Below are 24,354 nucleotides of genomic sequence, written 5' to 3'. Positions count from 1 at the left end.
GATGAGACATGGGCCCTTTCTCATTTCATCAAATCCCCCTCCTCGACTCCTCGACTCCTCGGTCCTCCGGTAGTGACCCGGAAATGAATTTCAGCGCGCCATGTTGAAGGACATTTAATTTCTCTAAATGCACTTCGAGGACCGAGGATCGAGCGTCGAGGAGGCTCTCTGGAGGAGCTATAACTGAGGATACACTGATGGGTCCTCCACGGTCCTCCACGGCTCCTTCGTGGATGCATTTCCGGGAACAGAGATTTTTCAAAGAGGCGTGACGCACGGCCGGACTTATCTCAGCCAATGACGGCTCTGCATGCATCCCCTGGATATTATTTTATTAACTGCTTTCATCGCGACGCGATGTTTACAGGGAGAACAGCTGTATATATATATATATATATATATATATATATTATATATATATATATATATGTGTGTGTGTCCGCATCTGTAGCCTGTTATTGTCTCATTACTGTGAATGAATCAAAGTAAATATATAAGTCGTCATGAACACATCTGTCCATCAGACAGCTGAGTGCTGCTGTGCCTCCTGTCATCATTAATGGACGTCTCTTTAAAATGACCGCTCAGAGGAGAGGAGTTCTCATTTCTCTACCCGCCTGCTGCCTCCCCTCCTCTCTCCTCGGTTCCCCTCCTCGGCTCCTCCACTCGCATCTTTTGTGGGCGGGACTAAGTCTCGAGGATAGGAGTCGAGGATAGGAGTCGAGGTTAGAGTTAGAGAAATGAGAAAGGGCCATGGTATGCTACACACGTAAGCACTAGCATCCCTAATCCCAACATGCTCTCACTCTCTGATAGAAAGTGCCGGCGGTGCTGCACCGCTTTTGTAGGCAGGACCAAACCAATAGAAGGGGGTTAAATGAATTGTAAGTTTAGTGAGTACATTATCAATATAACGTTATATTAACCCTTTGGAGTCCTGGGCTAATTTGGCCGTTTTCGCATACTTTTGATTTGTCTTACTAAACACCATTAAGAAATGTTTGGCATGTCAATGTTTGGTAACTTCTTTTTAAGGACAACCTCACCTATACAACCTGATAGTTATTTCTTTCATTTTGAGATACTATATGAACATTTTGAACTCAAAATCACAAAAAAACGTAAAAACAGATTTTGAAAATTATATTATTTTTCATATAGGTAACACAAACATACACAACAAAACCATTTGAAAGCTGGAAATATATACATGGGATGTCACTATGATAATGTGAAAGTTTGATTGAGGTAGCATGAAGCTATATACAAATGTTATGAACAAATAACATAGGCTTTTTTTCCTAATTTCTCAAGTTCTGTCAACAGTGACACAGTAGGCACAACAAAACATTTAAAAGCTTAAATAATGTAAATGGGATTTCATTCTGATGAGGCAAAAGTGTTATTATAAATATAATACAAGTATATGTATACACATTATGTACAAAAATCTGTTTTTTCTGTCTTTATCTGTGCCACGCTTCAAACTAGTTTCTGTCAACTATGACACAGAGGGCAACATCACAGGCTCCTCCTCCTCATCCTCCATGTAAAATAAGCTCATAATAAGCTCATAGCTTGACTCACGTTCAGAGTTCTCGGCTTAAACAGGTCATGTGATCTGATCACGCCGGCGTGACGGTCGACTCCAAAGATGTAAATGATTGATGAATGATGAAAAGTTACTTAAACATTTTTTTCTTAATGTTCTAAAATAGTTTGGGCCCCTGTGGTGAGGGTGTTTGGGGTGGCCAATGGGGTGGCCAGGATTCAGCTGGGGGTGGCCGTGGCCACTCCCAGCCACCCCCCAGCTCCGCCGCAGGGCATGAAGTGACAAAAACATTCAACATGTCTCAATTAAAACCCATTGTAAGTTCAGCCTCACCTTTCCCCACCACAGCAGCCACACAGCTTTAGTTAATCTTCCAAAAAGGCTACATTATTAACTCGAAAGTAAACAAAAAGTAAACTTCAGATGCTCAAGTTCCTTGACATGCTTCACGCCTTGAAATTTCACCGATATCTGTTACGGTTCTTCAACAAAACGTTCACATGTAACAGGTTTATCTCTCATTCAGAACAATGAAAATGCTCTCCTCTCACTGATCACCATGGAAACCTTTGATATCTGGACACGCCGTTAGCTCAAATATAAACACCTGTGTCATGGAACACAATGATGTCATAACTCTAATTGACATAATTAGAGCAGCAGACTAATGACGTGGTCACTGGAGTTTAACAAACTGTCTCAGCCTATTATTTTCCGTCTGATGGATACTTCATACTGACTTCAACATGTTCCACATATTTTAGACATTATCGGTGACGCATGCTTTTAGTTCTAAAGTTTTCAGTTAAAATATTCTGCTGCTTTTTCTTGCATTTAGACTTTTATTTTCTTGTTCTTATTTCACATTCAAGTCCCCTCTATTCATGAACCCTTTAAAATACTCAGCCACACCACTTATATACCAGGTGCGACTGTTGCTATGTGAGTTAACCTTTCAAATACAAGGTTGCTTGTTTGATTCAAGCTCTTGTAGTCAATATGTCAAGGTATTTATCCCTAACATTTTATCAGCTAACTAATGACACACACTCAGAGGATCTTTATAAATGTTTTAAGTATTGCACATCTTTAAACATGACTCTTATGAATCGATTTTAAAACCAGCGATGCACTACAGTGTCAGCTTTTCTAAAATAGAAACTTCAATGTTCACATCTTTCTAAATGATTCTACTTTTCAATTACCTACAAATAATCTTATCATAATCCCATTTTCAATATTCCAACTGTTCATACTTTTTGGTCAATTAAAAAACCTGTTACAAATGTGTTGTTCAACAAATTTGAGCTTTTGCCACATTTATTTGATCACCATGGAAACCTTTGATCTCTGGACACCTCATTAGCTCAAATATAAACACCTGTGTCATGGAACACGATGATCTCATAACTCCAACTGACATGCTCAGAGCAGCAGACTTCAGATAATGGTTAATGGTCCTGCCCTCAACAGCTCTACGTCAATTATGGGGTTTCATCATATGCCGTTTCCATGGAAAACGCCATAAAACACGATTTTGCTGTAACTCCAACGAACACGGTCCGATCGTCCCCCAAACTTGGCTTGTATATCACCGGTCTATGCCTCAACAGATTTCAGACAAATATGAGATCTCACCATAGGCTGTTGCCATGGAAACGCATCCCTCGCTATAAAACATGATGTCACTGTAGCTCCAATGAACACGGTCCGGTCGTCCCACAATCTTCACCTGTATTTCACCTCTCCATGCCTCAACAGCTCTAAGGCAAATCTGACATCTCACCATATGCCGTTTCCATGGAAACGCTTCCCTAGCCATAAAACACGATGTCGTAACGCCTATGAAAAGGGTCAAAACAGCACCACACTTCAGATAATGGTTAACGGTCCAGCCCTCAACTGCTCAAACTTCACATGTGTGCTAACAGTCCAGCCGTTAAGACATCAATGGACAGTTTTGAGATTTCTTCAAATGCCGTTGCCATGGCAACACAATGCTCGCCATGAAACACGGTTTTCTCATAACTTCAGTGAAAATGCTCCAAACGGCCCAAAACTTCACAGGTTTGGTAACAATGCAGCCATCAACGCATCTAAGCGTATTATGGGATGTCATCAAATGTCGTTCGCACGGCGGCAGATCATTCACCATCAAGTTAGTTCAAAAGTTTGCAGTTCAAACATTCTGCTGCTTTTTCAAGCCTTTTTACTTTATTTTCTTCTCTCATCACACATTCAAGCCCCCAGTGTTCATGTATCATTTCAATCTCAATTCTTCACTTTCTTCTTACACATTACATTTCAGCATAGCAGTTTAGTGTCGGCTTTTCAGCATAAAGCATTCCCACTAGAAATTTATTCAGGAATTGCATTCTCTAGTTATGTATAAAATACATCAAAAAGTGCATTTTGCATGATAGGTCCCCTTTAAGATTTAAAAATCAATAGTCAAGTACAGGAATGCATTTAAAAAAACACTCTGAATAATGAATCAAACACATTCACTAACACACTATGGGTAATCTATACCAAAGCAGAAATCCCAAGTTTTCATCATTCATAGCAATAAAAATACTGTACCATATTCCTACAGTACATGTGTGTCATGCAGGCACTTACCTGGAGCGGCTGACATCATAGCGGCTGAGCCAGTGTTGCAGCATCTCCTCACAGGTCTGCAAGGCTACTGTCGGGCCAAACAGGGCCTCTTGAAGTTTCGCCTTGGTGAACAGCAGGCTGGAGAGGAGAACACACACACACACACACACACACACACACACACACACACACACACACACACACACACACACACACACACACACACACACACACACACACACACACACACACACACACACACACACACACACACACACACACACACACACACACACACACACACACACACACACAACTTATCAGTCATTTCTTATGCTGCATTTTCACACTTCACATTTTGTACACTATTTTTTTAGTTTAGAGATTTGCTTCTATAACATCTTCTCTCCGATTATTGGAAAGAAACATTGACAATACACATTTAGATGTTAAATGTACTAACTGTGTTCATTTGAAGATTTCACAGAAATAGTGGCATTAGATAATGCTTCATATACACCAAGCTCTTCTTGCCAAATGTTTTTACAGAGGACATTTTGAATAATTTAATCATTCAAAGACTGAATTATAGAACATTTTATACCAAAAAACATTGCTTAATTGTTTTTTTCACAGTATTGCCAGATGTATGTGGTTAAACCAATATATATTTAAAAGATCTTAGTAAAAAGATGATGGCAAGGAAATGAAAATAAGAATTTTGAAACTGGCTTCATACGTTGCAAATGAGCGCACATTTAATAGGACAATGCTTAACTTGCATTTTATTGACCCTATTCACCTCTAGTTTCTTTCCTTAAAGTGTACCAAAAACACAAGTTGCTGTTTTTGTACCCGTACGGTTGTTAAACTGTGCACTCAGTAGCCTGGAAGATTGTTTATGTTGGCCAAACCCAATCAAACCTGTTCTTATTATCACTGATCACATGAGTGTGGACACACAACATGATTTTCCCTGAAAAGAAGATTAATTGTTTTGTAAGTTAACAAATACCTTCCAACATTTGTCAGTGTCTGCTACTGAAAACACAGCATTTAACCTGCAAACTAGCTGATATTATCCCCATACAGCTGACAATTGCTGATTTGGTTATCAAAATAAAGAATTGTTTCTACGGAAGCCGGTTAAGTGCTTAGGACCCATCACCATCTCACTGATGCATGAGGCACACGTAGATTAATACAAGCAGAGAGAGGTAAAGATAGTCATCAACAACAGGCTCTGAGAGTTTGTACGTGAGTGTGTTGCAGCGTGTTGAGAGGTTGATGAGTAGAGGCCATTGAGTGTTTCCGCTCTGCCCATTTAGTTGAAGACAACTGGTTAAGTGATGTTTGGAGTCTCTGATGTGTGTATGTGTGTAGTAATTGCCAGAAGGGGCTCTCAGAGGATGCAGTCTGTCATGGGCATCACTCATCCATGAGTATGAGGAGAAAGGGAGTGAGGGGGAGAGACTGTGGTGTAAGCCACATCTGACACCCGCCTGCCCCTCTGTCCACTGCCTCCATGTTATAAAACACTCCACTGTCCAGGGGGAAAACAGTTGCGCGGGAATGAGTCCTAAAACCAGGAATTGAGTTAGCATTTAACCACTTCCAGTTCTCTTGTCCCAAAGTCTTTCTTTCTCTATCAGGATCCCCATTAGTCAAACTTATTTTTAATGCTTACAGTAAATGCCTGAAATAAGATCTGCGTTTAACATAAGCTTGAGAGAATTTCTTCTTTCTTTTTTTTGTTGAATTTCTTCAAAATAAATATAAAATACGTCAACAAACACCGCACTAGCCAATGTGTCTTAAAAGCGGCAGTTGCTAGCAAGGGACTAAAAAAGGCTATTAAACGTCATCACGCCAAACATTAGCCGCCTTTAGCTTAGCGGTGGTGACACTAACATTAGCTTTTTACTTCTGGCAGTTGCATTTATACTTAAAAAAACTGAAGAGTGGTGTGAATAGGTGGAGATCATCCTGCTGAACATATATTTGTTCTGAAATATTGCAAAATACAAGGGAAAAATCCTGTTGTTTTTTTAAGTGGGACCCCTTGATGCTAATGCTAACTTCTGGGTCGGCCTACAAAAATAACTAAATAGGAGAGAAGCAGAGAGGGAAAGAGAAACAAATGTAATGAAGGAAGGGTCCAGGATCGATTGCAGAGAGACAAGCTTGTGTCAGGGGAAAAAAACTCTCCAAGAAATTAACCTTGTTACCGACTCACAGAGGTGTGTGTGTGTGTGTGTGTGTGTGTGTGTGTGTGTGTGTGTGTGTGTGTGTGTGTGTGTGTGTGTGTGTGTGTGTGTGTGTGTGTGTGTGTGTGAGGGTGTAAAAAGAACATGTAGAGATGTTAGAAAATACAAAAATGAAAGTGTGTGTTGAAGGGAGTCATGACGTTCGGATGACAAGTGCTGCCCAGGGACATTGTGTTAAGGATACGCCTGCCAGTAAAGGTCCATCAGAGTGTGTGATTGTGTGTCTCCAGGCTACCCATTACCAGTGTGGAAAAGCATTCAGATGCATAGTGATGGTATAAACCCATTCTTGTATAGAAATGTGACAAGGTGTATGTGTGTGGGAGTGTAACATGCGTACAGGACTGACTTATCTTACTGTGTATCCTGGGTATAACACGTTTAGAACCATCTAAAATAGTTCATTTTAAGAGAGTAAAAGCTATAAAAGCTATTGAAATAATGGTAAAGCCAACCAAAAAAAAGTTAATATTCGGAGATCGCAGGCCAAAGTCAAAACTAATAGTACATTTATGTTCTTTTCGTTTTAGTTCTTTAGTGCATTTGCATTTGTGTTTTTATGCTTGCATAGTTTTTTATACTGCAGCTCATTTCGCATAATGAAAGTGTTGTGTGGATGAAATTTGTACCAAAAATGTTGCCTCGTACCAGAGTTGTTGTTCAGATTTGAAGGGGAGGTTTACGTGATTAGTCCCAGTCAGGAACACAATTTTCCAATTAGTGACCCAAAATGAATGCCTTAAATGCACATGCTGCAATTCGAGCAAAAGAGTAAAAGGTTTCAGGAGTATCAAAATGTAATGGCTTCCTTATTGGGTGATGCTACACCCTTCCACCAAGTTTCCTGGAAAAAGTGCCAGTAGTTGCTAACAGGCAAACCAACAGACTAAGCCCAAAGAAAACCCTGGAAAATTAGAACCAAGTGTAACAAAGGGAACATGTAGGAAGACCTGATTTTGAATCAACGGTAAATAGTATTGTCAGGTAGCAAATCAGGATACGAGGTAGGTACTAAAAACTGGAAACATTTCAAAAAGGCTGTGTTTAAAGACGTTATTATCACTGCAAGAGTGGTCACCATTTGAGGATTTACACCTACCTCTTCTCAATTAAAGCACATATTCAAACCAGCGTGAGTCTTTACTAAATGCTTTTACTGCGTACATAGTAATTGGTTACAGTACATCTATTCTAAGTCATCCAAGTGTTTCCCAACTTATTATTTACCACTTGATCACAGCCAGTGTTTCCCTTGCATGTTCAAAAAGGTCTATTTCATGGAGATTACAGCACTCCAAACTACACAACACATTACAAGAGATGTCACTTCCAGGCTCCTGGGAATGAGTCTGCGTGGTGTGAGCAGCCTGAGCGTAGTGTATGAGGACTGTGGCGGTGTAGCTCAGTGTAAAACGCTCAGCGGTGGCCAGCTAAGAGCGGAGAGTACCAACGTAAACTCCACATAAAAATAGCTACCAATGATCCAGTATTACTCACTCTGCACTCCCACAGACCCGAGTGTGTATTCTCTACAGGCACATGGCTGCATGCACACTTATATTTTTATATATATAAACATCTATGTATGCAGTACAGTGCATGCATGCAGATTAACAAGCCGGTGCTGACATGCTTGCTTTGTGTTGCAGGGCATAAGCCAGGCACGTGCCCACTAACTCACACTTTTACAGATGCACGCACATGCACAAATTACAAACACGCTTGCTCATGCTGTAACATCCCATTAGATGAATGCAGAATCAAAGGCTAGGATTAATCATTCTCTTTAGTACAAACTGTGAGACCACTCTCCCTCTCCCCCCACCACACACACACACACACACACACACACACACACACACACACACACACACACACACACACACACACACACACACACACACACACACACACACACACACACACACACACACACACACACACACACACACACACACACACACACACACACACACACACACACACACACACACACACACACACACACACACCTCTCTCAATCTGTAGCAGAATCCCATTTCACATTGAAATGCATGCCTTTTTACTGGGTGATTAAAATATTAAAGAAAAAAGGGAGAAAACGGAGATGAAGATACAAAAGATGCAAGAAAGAAGAATGAGAAAGAAGGAGTTAGAGGGGAGGAAATGGAGAGAGATAGAGAGAAAAGAAAGGCAGGGGGCGTGGGTATAGGATGTGGGAGAAAAAGGAGGAAGGAGAAATTCAGTGTGCTACAGTGAGCTGACAGTTTGCTGTGGTGCAGAGACGCAGAGGCTAACAAGAATCACACACATGCATGCACACACAACACACAGTGACACACAAACATGTATGTGCCAGATTACGATCTGGCACATCCACATCCGCACAACATACAAGTACACACACACACACACACACTCACACACACACACAAGACTGTCACGGCATGCCCAGCACCGTGCACGATGCAAGCTTTGATCTCTGAAGCTCGCTCACACTTCCAAAGCAAATGATATTCAGTGAGCTTGTTACTGAGAAAACACCTCTTTTCACTCCATAACTCTCTTTCTGCACCTATATCTTTGCCTCGGTCTCTCGTTCCCTGACTGAGGTCTGCAACTCGGCCTCTGTCTGATGGTTCCCGGGGGTATTGCTCATTTTTGCCGCGTTTAGAGCTAAAACAGTCAATAATTAACGTTAAAATCGAGTTCTTCTTGTTCTATTCTCACTAAGAACGTTCATCTCTGTGTGCATGCAAGCAAACATAAACAGGTGTGTTTTGAAGACTTACTGTAAGCTGTTTTATTATATAATTATGTGTGGATTGTGGACATAATGCTAACATGCACACTTGCCTTCAGACAGGAAGTTGGGTCATCCAATGAGCCTATAAGTGTCATGACAAGTAGGGCCAGCACATTGTTGCAGAGGTTTATGGGCAATGTATGCGTTGGCCTCTACGCCTGTATCTGAATCAAAGTTCTTTGTTCTTTTTTTATATTTCGGGCCGTTAGATACCAAGTGAGCTAAACGGCGGCCCTGAATCTGAAGAAATTTGCCTTGAAACGTAGATTAAACTATTTGTTAAGGTGGGCAGGTCAGGGATGGGTGCTCGGTGTCAAATTATCTGTTAATTTACAAGTCTTGAAACTAGTTGTTGACGCAAAAAAGAAAATGTTTACTATGGTAATAAATCAAGTGAGAAGTAGGATCATTTTCTTATAGATTTCTTTACAAGTTGCCCCCTTTTCATTATACCAAACAATGCTGATTTAACTTTTTTAGAGAGGCCCTATTATGCTTTTTGGGGTTTGCCCTTCCCTATAGTGTGTTATATAGGTTTGTGTGCATGTAAATGGTCTGCAAAGGCTAAAATCCCAAAGTTCCCTCCAGAGGGAGTTTCTCTCCCACACCCCTGCCTGAAACGCCTCCATTGGACTCCTTTGTTTACATCCCTAACATATTGACATCAGCATGTAATTGTAACACTCGCACTTCTATTGGCTAGCGTTCCCATACATTGAACGTGAAATGCTAAGGGGACGGACATCTCTAAGCAGTTGACCAATCACAACAGATCCGACCAGCTAACCAATCAGAGTAGACTTGGCAGCACAGGCCGTATGAGAAAAACAAAATGCACTTTGTGAACATTAAAGCATGTAAACGTGTCACAGTTGAAGCACGGGATACAGTGCAAATATGAACCTAAAAAGAACATTAAAAGTCCCCTTTAAGACACACTCTTGTATAATATAATATTATGTCAAACATCAAAATGGACTGTAAAACTGATACACTCGACTTACTTTGAGAGAGAAATAGAGGGATGGAAAAGTGTGTTAGCTGCAGGTCCCAGGCCAGATGAGCCACAATGAATTGGGCCTGTTCAGGCTAAGGCTAGCATTTCAGGCTGTCGCAGAAATCTTCTGTTTGTCTCTCTTCAGCTTTTCTCTACCTCTGTTCAAATGTGCTCTACTGCTATGTAGAGGGAGGCTGTGGCTCAGTGTGCTGGACTTCGAATCAGGAGATAGAAAGTTCGAGTCCCACTGCAGTCAGCATGTAGTTGTGTCCCAAGACACTTCACCCCAAATTGCTCCTGTGGGGATTGTCCACAGTACTGAATATATGTAAGTCGCTTTGGATAAAAGCGTCTAACAAATGACATGTAATGTAATGTAATGTGTGTTTCCAAGCCAGTAAATATGTTATTGGGAACATAGATAAACATATGGTCATTTAGTAAGAATTCATTGTATTTCAGCTGCTTCCTCTCTGACTCAATGTCTCTCCATAACAACAGTTTTGGAACAACAACTGATGCCTGCTCTACCCATATGACCTCATGGTTACCGGGGCGATGGGGATTCCTGGCGCAGAGAGCGGTGTGATTGGCTGAGCCCGGAAAAGAGCTCTTAAATGGGTCAAAGCAGTCAAGTGTCTCTATGCAGGAGGCGTGTGTGTGTGTGTGTGTGTGTGTGTGTGTGTGTGTGTGTGTGTGTGTGTGTGTGTGTGTGTGTGTGTGTGTGTGTGTGTGTGTGTGTGTGTGTGTGTGTGTGTGTGTGCAATGTTGCATCGAGACAGAGAGAGCACAGATTTCATCTTCCAATTGTACATACAGTGCTGATCAGTAAAGCTTGTGTAATTATAAAGCCATCGTCTTTCCTGCACCCACCCACTGTCTCTTTCTTCTTCCTGTTTGGCTCTTACCATCCTCCCTTCCTTCGCTTTTTTCATGCATTTTCTTGTTTTTCTGCATGTGCACTCTCTTTCTCTCCCTCCTGATATTTAGATGTAGCCCATCTGTCTGCACTGGGACCTTGGAGGCCAACACTGACCCCAAATGGCTGCATTACGAAATGCTTTGCTGGGCTTTGAAATGTAGAAAGCACATCAGAAAGATGATGCAACATGCTTCCATATTATGGCTAGCGTGAACGAATTGGCCTGGATAGTTAATTTCATCTCTAATGGGGGGCTTCCTGCACAGCTAATTAATGTTTTTAATGTGTTCGGGATGGCAAGCTACAATGCTTCCTGTGAAATCATGCGAGCATTTTAAACCAAAGTTTGGGGATTGTACTGCTGCTGACCTGCCTTCCACAATATCAATTAAAACTGGATTATTTTAATAAATGTCTTTGAGTATTTTCAGCTGAGATAAGAATAACACATTTATTTTTTGTTATGAAATAAAATACAAAATGTTACAAAGACAACACAATGTCGTAATAATAATAAAGTATTGTTATTGATTAAAATCCTTTTTACTAACTGACATACTTTAACCTGTTAAGCCCTGAGCCTGTTTCTCAGGTCTCAGGCTCGAAAATGACATGCCCAGAACAAATGACCATATCTTCCCTTCTACAAGGGTTAAATTAATAATCTTTTTTCTCAAAGCAAGGTTACATCTGTGAGTTGGATGTAGAAGTGTCAGAATCAATATAGATGTTTTTATTTTTAAAGTAAATTCAGATTGAACACAGTAAGAAAATGTAAATTATAGTGTCCGTCCAGAGCTTCCCAAAAGACAACAACAAAATGTTATTCCAAACCACAGCTCTGTATCCTTTTAGTAACTTTAATATACATTAAAAGTTATGTAATATTATGTCCTTTTTAAACCTTTGTCAAAATGTTCAGGAAATGTTCAATGAATGGTAAGCAATGCCAAGCCATAACCCCTTGAATGTACCTTAAATATGTTTCAAATAAGTGTAGCAGACAGGTGGGTTTATGTGTCGGACGACTTCTCTGTCACTAAAGCAGCAATGGGGCTCGGGTCAGAGCTGCAGTGTTAAAAGGGTGAGAGTGTGTGAGGGGCATAGGTACCGCAATGCAGGCCACCACTCTGGCACGTCTAAATAAGGCGTCAAGAGTGTGTGTGTGTGTCTGTGTGTGCTTGGCCTCCAACACAGTCGAGCTGAGACACCCTATCCTTACAGAGAGGACGAGAGTAAGGAAGGAGCCTCACTGCGGCACTTATTGTAACTACACACATAAACATGCCATAGAAAGTTTAAAAAATGTGTCCAGCAACCCATTACTGCCCTATCCTGAATTCACCAACACTTCCACCAACATTTTATGTCTCCCGTGTGAGTGGGACGGTAAATAAGTGGGCTTTACTTGAAGTTGCCGGGGTGCTGGCTGAGGGCCAGGTGCAGGGTGTCCAGGGCATGACGATGGTGTTTCTGGGCGCTCAGCAGCAGCGTCAGCAGGTGGAGGGAGTGTAAGTCGTCCCCACGGAGAGATAAAGCTGCCTGCAGGGGCTCGATGGCTGCTGAAACCTGCCAGACACACACACACATTCTTAGGTATACTGTAATGTTACTTAATGATTAATGTCCGTTATTAAAGGATAATAACTGTGTTTGCTTATACCTGCCGCACAAGTGCCAGCTGCAGAGACAGGTACATCGCTATCAGAGCGTCCTCAGGGTCTAATGAATGAGCCCTGTGGAGCAGAGAGAGAACACAACGTGTTTATGACAGGGAAGCACATTTCTTAAACAGCCTCTACTGCATGGTGCTTTCATATGGCAACACTTGGAGAAAATGGAGAATGTAAGGTCAATTCAATTGAAAAAAGTGTAAATAAAGACTAAATGAAATCAATAAATATAAATGATTGAAAGAAATTACATATAATTTAAATAAATACAAGATATTAATTATAAATATAGATGAAAATAGATGAACATTTTGATTTTATTGGACTTTTCACAACTGTGCTTTGTATACAAGACCGACTATTGTACGTCTACACTTTGAGGCTTTATTTAGCCACAGTAGTACTTTGAGATAATTGCTAACATCTGCATACCGAGGCAATGCTAACAAGCTTTCAACATGCTTATGCCATGTTAACCCCATTAAGCATGGCTAAATATGAAATGCTTTATATGTATGTTTAAAATGAGAAAAACTTGGGACTACTGAATAAACAGGAATATACAGTAAAAAGAAGAACCTACTTGCTCAATGCTCGCAGCGCTTTTTTGTTGAACTCATTACGATCAGCTTTTAGAGAGGCTGGAGAGAGAAGAAAGATTCAAATGGTACCCCAAATAGCTTTAGCTTTGCTATAATTAAGCAGTTCAATTGTAACTATATATTATAAAGTAAAATACTGTTCACTTGGCAAGTGAATAGTATGAATGGCAAATAAGTTAAACCTAGTTTTTACGAGAGATATGGGAAGATTGATACTATTACGATTGATACTATCATGTATCTCTCTCTCATCACCAAACATAAATCAATAGCCTCTATTCAAAGACATTGGAACTTTTTATCATCCTGTTTTTAATCTTTATCTAACCCTGCATACAAACTAGAGCCTTTCTACAAAAATATCAAAGTTAACAACTTGGTTATCATGAAACCATAGTGGGTCCAAGGAGTCAGGTGTGTGATATTATGGGGTTAGGGTTAGCCTAACACTAACACTATTTCAGCCTAACCCTAACCCTAGCCCCTACTCATTATATTTTGCCACTCGTGTCATTACCATACTATATTAACGCCAGGGGAAGCCTTTTGCGTAGTATTTTGATGCAGAAGTTTCATGCATGGTTAAAAAAAACGTTGTGATACAGTCATGGTTAGGTTTAGGGTCAAGACACAAACCTACTTGGTAAGGATTAAATACAAATATAAAGGTTTCAGTTATTTGATTCGGTGTAGTCACATGAGATAACTTCCTTTGGTTCCATGCAGGACACAAGCACTGGTCTCCTAGAAGTCCTGCTTTTGAAAAATGTTTATATTTGTTCGTCACATTACATTTCATTTAGCTGACGCTTTTATCCAAAGTGACTTACAATAAGTGCATTCGACCAACAAGATACAAACTTGAAAAAAACAGAATCATATAAGTACATCAGGTTTCATAGAGCCAAAACATTTCAAGTGCTACTCAACTGGCTTTAGATAAGCCAGTCCTTTATTAGTATATAAGTGCATTGTTAGTAATTCTTTGTGTGTGTCCTCACCCTCAGAGGCCTGCAAACTACAGCACAGTCCCAGGGAAAGGTAGGCTCTAGGTAGAAATTCTCCTGCTTCTTCCCCCATGGACACCACACTCTGCGACAGATCCTCAGCCTCCCCGTACTGGACACATCAACATACACTCAATAAGTTTAATTGTCAATACTCAAATGGGCAGGTGAAAAACTGACTTATACTTTCTATGAACAAATAACCTTTAATACGGAACAATTACATCTTGGAGGATCATTTTAGGTATTGTACTGTTAACATTACTTACAACATCCATCCATTTTAGAGGTATAGAATTGAATTTATTTTAGTTTTTGTTAGTTTTCAAAGGGTGTTTTCTAGGTTTAGGTTCAGTTTTTTTTTTTTAAATGTTGAGTTTTAATTTTACAGTAGTGGTTGTTGTTTTTCGTTAGGGTTAGGTAGTTGTATATAATAAATAGTTAGTATGCATGCACAATAAGTGGTTGAAGAACTGTAGGAAATGCCATTATGCTTGACATTTTAAAATGTTGATATCGATTTGAGTAAAAGGGCCAAATAACTTGGTTGAATGTCATTGGATCTACTACAATTATTTGATCAGGTTTGTGTTTCTTGATTTGACTGTTTTGGACAAACAGAAGTGACTTTCTGTTTCAGTGTCCCAATTTTTGTTCACACCTTTTTTTAGTCTGAGTATGATAATAATTATGAAAATAACATTAGTGTTATTAAATCTCTTGCATGAGTTTAGTGTGAGGACAGTTCAGATTCAAGGACAATGCAGAGTTGGCTGAAGGACAAGGACACACACACACACACACACACACACACACACACACACACACACACACACACACACACACACACACACACACACACACACACACACACACACACACACACACACACACACACACACACACACACACACACACACACACACACACACACACACACACACAAAGAGGGCGTTTATCAGTTTAAGAAGGTGGCATATATATAGTTTGTGGAAAAGAGGTGAGCCGAGGTGCTCCGAGCCGAGGAGAACTGTGCGGTACGGCTGGTGGCGGGCAGGTGGGTAGGTGGGCGTAATGGGGGGGGGGGGTAATGCCTTTGACGGCACGCCAGCAGAACAGCAAGCCAACGGCTCTGACACCCTCCCCCCTTCTCCCCTCCCCCTCCTCCTCTGCTCTATCTCACTGTGTGTCTCTCTCTCCCTTGCGAGTTCAAATCCTGCACACAACAGTATTTAACACACAGCCCATCCATGCACATCTTAGGAGGATTATGATTCTCTCCTTCGAATAGTTGGGGGTGAAAACCTTGCATCTGCACCTACTGCTTTTCAGGAATTTATATTTAAAAAAAATCTGCTTTGCTTCCAGTGTTGCAGTTTGTACTGATGTTACGAGGTTAGGCAAGATTGTTAGGGTCTGTAGTGGGGGAAAAACTGCTGGCTAGATAATAGTCCAGAATGTCCAGTGGAGCTGATGGTGGATAATGGTGGTCCATTTATGTAATGCCCCACTGCACTATGGCCACAGTGTCCCATTGTGATTACGGCTGTAAGCTCCTTAGTATCTCCGGCCTGCCATGATCTCCAGCCACTGACAGATGTGCTCTCTCCGTTCGCCCCTGTTAGCTCCTCTTTTCTAATCTCTGACCCCTTTCTCTCTCTCTGTCTCACTCACCCTGAGACTCCCCCCCCCCCCATACTAAATATCTCTGTTGATGCAACTTTCTCCCTCCCTCCCTCCCTCCCTCCCTCCTGCCCAGATCATGAACAGCAGGACTATCCAAGCTGGCCGGGCTTCACAGTGATGCAGAGTGACCCCTGTGTCAATCCCAAAACATTACCCAGCGCTGCTGTGTTATGGCTCTCTATGCACACACTGCATTTTAATAAAGCTGCTGTTGAGAGCTGTATATGCTCCCAGAGTCCTATGTTCCCCAGCTCAATATCCTCTTGTTTTATCACATATTACATTACAGAGAGATTTCAAAGTTTTTTTTATGTTCTCTGCTTTGTGACAAAGGTTAGAATCACCCACCTACAGCTTGGAGCCTACTGAGTCCTTTAAACCTACACGCCCAAATGTGCAAGCAGAGTGTGTTCTTGTTCTTTAGACGTTGATATCTCTACACTGGCAGAACAGATTTGAACCATTCAAACTGCATTTGAAATGCATATCTTCCTTTGTTCGTTTGAATTGGATTTGAAAGACACACCTCAGCAATCTTTTACAGTAAGGATGCTGGAAACATGCTGCTCATGTCGTGTAGGATTCTATGGCCTCTCCATTTAGTTGATCTTCTCATGGTTGATGCTATAGCGAAGGTAGGCAGGTGTAACTAAATGAAGATTATAAATTACAAAACTGATTGTTCGATCTCAACTGCTTGTTGTTGATACCTCATAAGTTCCTGATAAAGATTGATCCTGTAATCCTGTGAAATTTGAACCTTTAAATAATATATTATCTTGTCTTTTGACAAGTTGGTAAATATTTTCTTGATGAGTTAATGGTCTCAATTGCTAGTGTCAATATTCAATAGAGCATGATGTTCAGGATGATGTCCCATTTAGAGTAAAATAGGCTATAAAACAGGGTATACCAAAGACATGGCTACTTTGTGTTGTCTGGTTACTGTAGGTCTGCAACTAAAGATAATTTTCACAATGGAATAATCGTTTTGTCTATTAAATGTTTTAAGTTCCAAGGTGATAAGTTGAAACGTTTTGCATGCCTAAACCCAAAAATAATCAGTGTACACTTAAATTACTTTCAGGGTCAATCGATTATCAAAGTAGTTGGCGATTATTGTTCACTTGATCGCTTAGTTGACTGATTGTTGCAGCACCAGGGTTAGGGTTAGGCTCACAGACCGAACTACATGTAAATGTGTTGTGAGTGCATGTACATTAAAGTGTAATGACTGTTTTGTGAGTATTCACCCATTGCAGTTGGCCAATGCAGACTTTAGCAGCCAATAGCGGCAACGAGGGGTCCTCTGGTCTCATCCTGGCACACTCTTTAAATACAGACACAGCACCGACCCCCTGGAAGGAGAACACACACACACACACACACACACACACACACACACACACACACACACACACACACACACACACACACACACACACACACACACACACACACACACACACACACACACACACACACACACACACACACACACACACACACACACACACACACACACACACACACGTCACTGACAAATTGTGATTAATGTGCACACAAACGCCAGTTACCATGCAGCCACAGATGACATGGATCTCTTTTAAGTGAGTGTATCAAACACATTTCAACTGTCCTTACACAGCCCTAATAGACCCATTTAGACACACAGTCACTTAATACATGTAGGTCAATCATTAATGGACCACGTGCACGTGCACATGCACACACACATGCCCACAGACACAAGCCCGGCTGGCCCTAAATAGAAGCGGATCTGACGACACTGAGGCAGCCCCTTCTCCTTCTAGGGAGCAGCCTATTTCCAGAGCTCTCCATTGATCTGCAATGTCACTTTATACTGCAAGACAGATCAATTTTTCTGTCACACACATGGGCGCGCACACACTGAGGAAGAAGGGGGGCGGGGGTGGATAAGATATTCCTTTTGAGGACTCCCATACAAAATACTTTTTTTTAGATTACAACTTAATTTGGCCGCAATATGATTCAATAGTATTTCCCAAACATTTCAAGTTGTTTTTGGCTTAATCAGACAGGAATTGCTATCAAGGCCCATGCATTCTGTGCTACATGGTTAAGAGTTATTGCGTATTTTTTGCTATAATTGACTTGCCAATTTATTAATCAAATAAAGCTCAACCCATCTTCTTATCCGAGCAGACTGCACGCTTATCTGCGAAAAACCATTTGTTGCACCATGCCTGGACATGAGTGTGAGGTGCAGTGTACAGCTCAGAGGTACGGCAGGGGATGTATGTCACATTTAGGGTGTGTCGTCGTGTGTGTAAGGGGCTGTTGATGGTATATAAGGAGACATGAGCTCACCTTCCTGGCTGCCATGAGTGACAGGCCCAGCTGGTGCCAGAGGTGGAACTCGTTGAATGAAAACTTCATGGCTCGCTCCAGACACTACGAGGAAAAATGCAGACGCGCAAATATGTCAAAGTCATATAATTCATACAGATACGTGGGTGCAGTCATGTTCAGGTTAACCCAGTCTGAGACAAAAAAAATATGAAATGAATTAAAAATAAGTGCTTATGCTGTTGCAAAGCCAGGGTTAGGATCATTATATTTATTAACTAATTTCCCCTCATTTACAAAGTCACTAAACTGAATGGGCACTCTTCTTCTACATTTTTCTAGCTTGACTGTCAGTCACCTCTCAGCACCCACTCAGCGCTGCTTCAGTACATAATGATGTGATTGATGTGTGTGTGGACGAGCAGTGGATGGTGTGGTGAAACTTTAGCACAAAGGTCTGCCTAATATTTTAAATAAATAATTTGCACTTAGTAGAAAGGCTGCGGACAATTTAACATGTACACATTAGCTCAACATTGTATCGCTTTGGGTATTTCTTATATGATACAATGAATGAACAAACATGAGTATTGAGGAATTAAGTTAAATCTGCTAAAATGAATGCAACTGTCACTGCATACGTCATGCTAACCCTTGTTAACCCTGCTAAATCAGGCGCCCCTCGTAACAAATCCCAATTTTACCCCTGGTTACGGGATTAATATGCAGAGTTGTAGGGTTTAGAAAAATGTTGATGCAGGACACAAAACACTGCGGTTAGCTTATCACACTGATGTTTAGCAGGTGTAATGTTTATTTATTCAATGTCATCTTAGTCAATTATGTTAGCACGCTAACATTTGCTAATAGGCACCAAACAGACAGTGAGAGCTGATGGGAGTGTCTGATGAACATTAACAGGATCTCAGAGTTGCTGCGTCGGTAGCTAATCTCAAGGGGAGAAGATTTTTGGATGGAAGTGGAACCTATCAGCTATTGTCGAACAACAAAATAGCTAAAAACTAGCTTAAAATTAGCTTGTAAACTGGCTACTTGTAACACAAACCAAAACAATTCTCGTGTCCCAAGTTGCTGATTGGACTGTTAACAGTAACCTGTACATGGAAGAGGAAGTCTTGGCCTGGATATCAGCTAGCTACACCAGAATTACCCGATTACAGCTCCTTGCCCCAAGAGTGTTGTCAACATCTGATAGCCAATGGGTTATGAGTGTCTTTGTTGGAAACATGAACGTGTGTACCTCATTTCATAGCAATCCATCCAATAATTGAAAAGAAAGTTAACCCGAAAAGAAAATGCCAACTTCAAGGCGGTGCCAGATTGAAAGTCAAAGGATCACCAAACTCATTATTCACCGGACATGGAATATCCTTAGCAAATATCATGCTTATCCATCCAATAAACCATACCGTTAGAGTGGCGGACTGACACCACTGAAACTGTCTCTACCTGACCAGCATTAATCAATCAGTAATAGTAATCCCATAATTTAACTTATATGATTATACATGAAAAAACTAATATAATTAACTTTTATTGATCACATTTTGAATGGAGGACTTTTACTCAAAATTGGAATATGTTTACACTCTGGTGTTACTGCTTTTACTTAATCATAGGATTTAGATACTTCATACATTTGTCAGATATATCATCTTGTAATTTTTACCATACAAAACTCTAGCAATTTTGTTGTATTATATAATGATGTAAAAATGTATGCAACAGCAAAACCCTAGCTAATTGTAATACTAATACATATCTGTGTATCCTCGAAATGAAAAGTGATATTGGAACCAGAACTAGCCTCAGACCCCGTGTGGATTGATTCATGTTTCAGAAAGTCTGTAATCAATCAATGTGAATCTTCTTCATCACATCAGAGATGGATGGCACTGACTGGCTGACACTACTTCTTAATAAATGGCCCATACTGGCCTCATATATCAGCAAGCTGATCACTGGTCTAAGTGGAACTACCTCAGTGTGTGGGAGTGTGTGTGTGGTCCTCCTTATACCATGACTGATGCTCTCTATGAATCAGTGAGACAGGTGGACAAACCTAATTTTAGACGACTTCTCCAACCTACGCCTCCCAAACTTTCTACATAGAGGTCACATTAAGGGGGGAGTTTGTAAAAAAAGAAAAATGGAGGAATTAAGTGTGAGATAATGAGAAAGAAAAAGCAGGAAGAAGAGGAAAATACACATAATCCTCTTGCTCAAAGTGGTAAGGACATTCATTATAAAGTTCGGCAAAGGCAAAGCTCTCACTAACACATCTCATCTCTCACGCTTTCCTCCCCTCAGACCTCCAACATGGAGTGTGTGTCTCACTAAGCTTGTGTGTGTATGTGTGTCACCACACCTCAGACAGCATGCCATACTGCCCCCTCCTGGCCATTCCGAGGGTGAGCAGGTCATACACGGAGGTGGCATCCTGCAGGCTGCTCTGACGGGCTTCGGCCTGGTCTGGAAGACGACTGATCACCGCGTCTCCGCTGGCCTGGACGGACAGAGAGGGAGAGCGAGGAAAAGGGGGAAGGAAGAGGAGGAGGAAGAGGAAGACAAATTAGGATGGGAAAGGCGGTGATATGGATGACCTCAGCAGAAAGGTCCCCTTTAAAGTGTCTAAATATTATGTTTTGAAAGCAAAAAGGCAAAGAATGAGGTAGTGTGTGTGAGTGTGTGTGAGTGTGTGAGTGTGAGTGTGAGTGTGAGTCTCACCATGGACTCGGTGATGAGCAGCAACAACACAGCCTCCTCCACCACGTCCTGAGGACAGAAGCAACTGCAGGACACAGGCAATAAGAAATAAACAGGAAGTCTAATCACACACACACACACACACACACACACACACACACACACACACACACACACACACACACACACACACACACACACACACACACACACACACACACACACACACACACACACACACACACACACACACACACACACACACACACACACACACACACACACACACACACACACGGCCTTTCCAAAGGTAGATGGTCAGATTGCTGGGAGTGTCCAGTTTCTGTCTCACTTGTGGTGCTGTAACCCAACACGGACCCCCCTGGGTGTATCGCTACACAGCACTATCTCAGATGACACACACACACACACACACACACACACACACACACACACACACACACACACACACACACACACACACACACACACACACACACACACACACACACACACACTAATGTATTTCTTCCATCTCTTCTCTCCCAGCCCTCTCATTCATCACTTTCTCTGCTTCTCCTCCCTCGTTGGTGGGCCCTGTGTCTTATTAAAGGACACATTTACCAGACACCGTCCAGGCCTTTGCAAAAGAGGCAGCTGATGACAACAGCCATGAACAATACTGGAGTGCAGCCATTCCTCAGGGTGAAGTCTCCTGTTCCCCCTCTGCTTCTAATCTCAGACATGGATTTAGATCTTCACTTATGATAGTGTGGGCAGGATTAGTCATGTGGTGGTGACTAAGTACGGCTCGCAGTGAGCGCAGGGTCCCTGCAAAGAGGGGGCTGCAGGGAGCCAAATTGACGCTGAGATACAGTTCAGAGTGCTGATGCAGGATCCTGTCAGTACTGTGCCATGCATATGCCAATCTATCCATATGTCAATATATGTCATGTTATGTTACAGTATACTTTAGTACACAGTCCCTTTATGTCATATGTTGTGTTTTTTTATGTTTCTCTCTATGTTATGTCATGTTATGCAATGTCAATTTATTTAATATTACTTGCCATCTGATTATTTTTAATGTTATTTTATTTACTTATTTTATTGTATCTAAAGTTGTTAAATTATATCATGTTATATTTTGTATTAATTTGTATCATTTTATCTAATTGTATTTGTATTTTATTAATTTAAAAAAATCCACCATTTTGTTAAGTTTTTCTATGAGGCATATTGAACCACATAAAACTGTATGAAAGATGCTAAAACAAATTAAGTTGATTTATATTGACTGAATGATGTCATGTCATGCTTTGCTGTTATATTCTATGTTATTTTATATTGTGTTCTTATGTCATGGTGTGGTGTTCTCTTAAAGGTGGGGTAGGTAAGTTTGAGAAACCGGCTCGAGATACACTTTTTGTCATATTCCATGGAATGCTCTTAACATCCCGATAGCAATGAATATCTTTAGTGCTTTGACAACAAATCCATAAAAAAATGTCATCTCTGGAAGCCATAGTACTGTAAAAAGCACGACCAATCATTTTAGCCGGCCCGGCTAAAATAACTGGATGGCCTACCTGCCTGTCAGCCTTCCATCTGTGCACAAACTTATCTCGTGCCCTCATTGGTCATGTGCGAGTTTGTGTGTGTTGGGGGAGGGGCTCTGTAAGGAAGTGGCAGATTTTTTCCGGCTGTGTATTTTCAAATTCTAGCGCACTCAAGCTGGTTTCACCAAAATTACCTACCCCAACTTTAAATATAATTTTCCCAGTTCACCTGAACACTGGGCTACAGGGCTTATTGAAGAAAACCATAGGTGCATTTTTTTCATTTATATTTTTGCAAGCATTAAATGCCTAGTATTTATTTTCTGCTTCTTTATATGAGTACAGTAATACATCCCACTGATGAGAGGAGGAGAGGTGTGCTGGCACTCCTCACCTTGACTGACCCAGTGTAAACAGGTACCCTCTGAGCTCTCTGGGGGAAGTCTGTCCCCTCCCTGTCCCTGATGAAGACTCATAGTCTTTAGAACAAAACACACTTGTATAAAAGGAGTTGGCGCCAACTGACGAGCCCCACAGTTGGAGGATAATATATTGCACAAAACTGATACAACACTTGCTGAAAGTGCAATTTCGACAAAAGAATTTTGGACACAAAGGAGTAACAAAAAAAATGGTTAAGCAATTGCTCAAAGTACACTGATGGTAGGATCACAATAATAAGAGAATTAAGAGGAATAATTAAGACAAGTAGCATGAAACACAACAAAAGGTATTGAAATTAGAAATAATCCAAACAGACCTGTCGGTGCTGTAGCGCTGCGGTGGTTTAACAGTGGGGTAGACGGCGTCTTTGGAGGCGGCGGCCCCCTCTCTGTGGAGCCAGGCTGAGGGTGGGGGGCCCAGCGGGGGCCAGTAGCTGTCCTCACTCACAAAGCTCAGCAGCACCTCTGCTAGCTTCCTTGCTGCAGACTAAAGGAAACAACAATGTATTAACTAGATGATGAGCAGACAGATGAGAGAATGATGCAATGATGTATAACGTAGTAGCAGTATTATTTTGTTTCATCATATAAGATATTAATACTTTCTCTGTTGCTAATGGATTATAAACTGACTTATAATCAGCACACAGCACTGTATAAATACAGTTTTAAGCACTCAATATACAGAATGCTTTATAACAATTATCATAACACATTATAAGGTAAAGGCAATAATACATTGTACTACAATTACTATAGTTGCTATACAATTGTATCTTTTGTATATGGAATTATAATCACTGTTATTTTGCATGAATAAGTTCCTCTGAGTGGTCATTGTTTGATTTAAGTAGAGTAAATAAGAATTATATGCAAAAAGAGCTAAATGTATTTTGAAATTAAGCAAGTAAAGCAGAGGCCTGTTTTAAAGGAATACAAACATCACCATACCATTGTGTGTGTCTGTCTGTCTGTCTGTCTGTCTGTCTGTCTGTCTGTCTGTGTGTATAACTACTCACCTTCCTGAAGCTCTGGGACCCTCGTGACTCCACCACCCTGAGCACCCTACGCAGTTGGTGAGCACCCTGTGCAAGATGACTAACACACACACACACACACACACACACACACACACACACACACACACACACACACACACACACACACACACACACACACAC

The 24,354-nt window shown here is 41.0% G+C and overlaps 1 protein-coding gene across 1 annotated transcript in view; it reads right to left on the bottom strand.

Moving 5' to 3' along the window:
- Window positions 1-505: 505 nt before the first annotated feature.
- Window positions 506-24,354, bottom strand: part of ttc7a (tetratricopeptide repeat domain 7A) — a 49,277-nt gene continuing 25,428 nt past the window's right edge. The window contains exons 7-17 of the mRNA XM_079687279.1: window positions 24,193-24,271; window positions 23,491-23,660; window positions 21,193-21,256; window positions 20,834-20,971; window positions 18,466-18,549; window positions 17,367-17,471; window positions 14,422-14,539; window positions 13,402-13,459; window positions 12,809-12,881; window positions 12,554-12,714; window positions 506-4,291 (exon numbers count right to left, since the gene is read on the bottom strand). Coding sequence (XP_079543405.1) covers window positions 4,171-4,291; window positions 12,554-12,714; window positions 12,809-12,881; window positions 13,402-13,459; window positions 14,422-14,539; window positions 17,367-17,471; window positions 18,466-18,549; window positions 20,834-20,971; window positions 21,193-21,256; window positions 23,491-23,660; window positions 24,193-24,271 — 1,171 coding nt within the window. The 3' untranslated portion in view covers window positions 506-4,170. The remainder of the gene's footprint in view (window positions 4,292-12,553; window positions 12,715-12,808; window positions 12,882-13,401; window positions 13,460-14,421; window positions 14,540-17,366; window positions 17,472-18,465; window positions 18,550-20,833; window positions 20,972-21,192; window positions 21,257-23,490; window positions 23,661-24,192; window positions 24,272-24,354) is intronic.

Source organism: Notothenia rossii (genome assembly GCF_949606895.1).
Source record: "Notothenia rossii genome assembly, chromosome: 6".
Lineage (NCBI taxonomy): Eukaryota > Metazoa > Chordata > Actinopteri > Perciformes > Nototheniidae > Notothenia > Notothenia rossii.
Note: the sequence above shows the minus strand (reverse complement) of the source record. Positions and strands in the feature narration are given on the sequence as shown.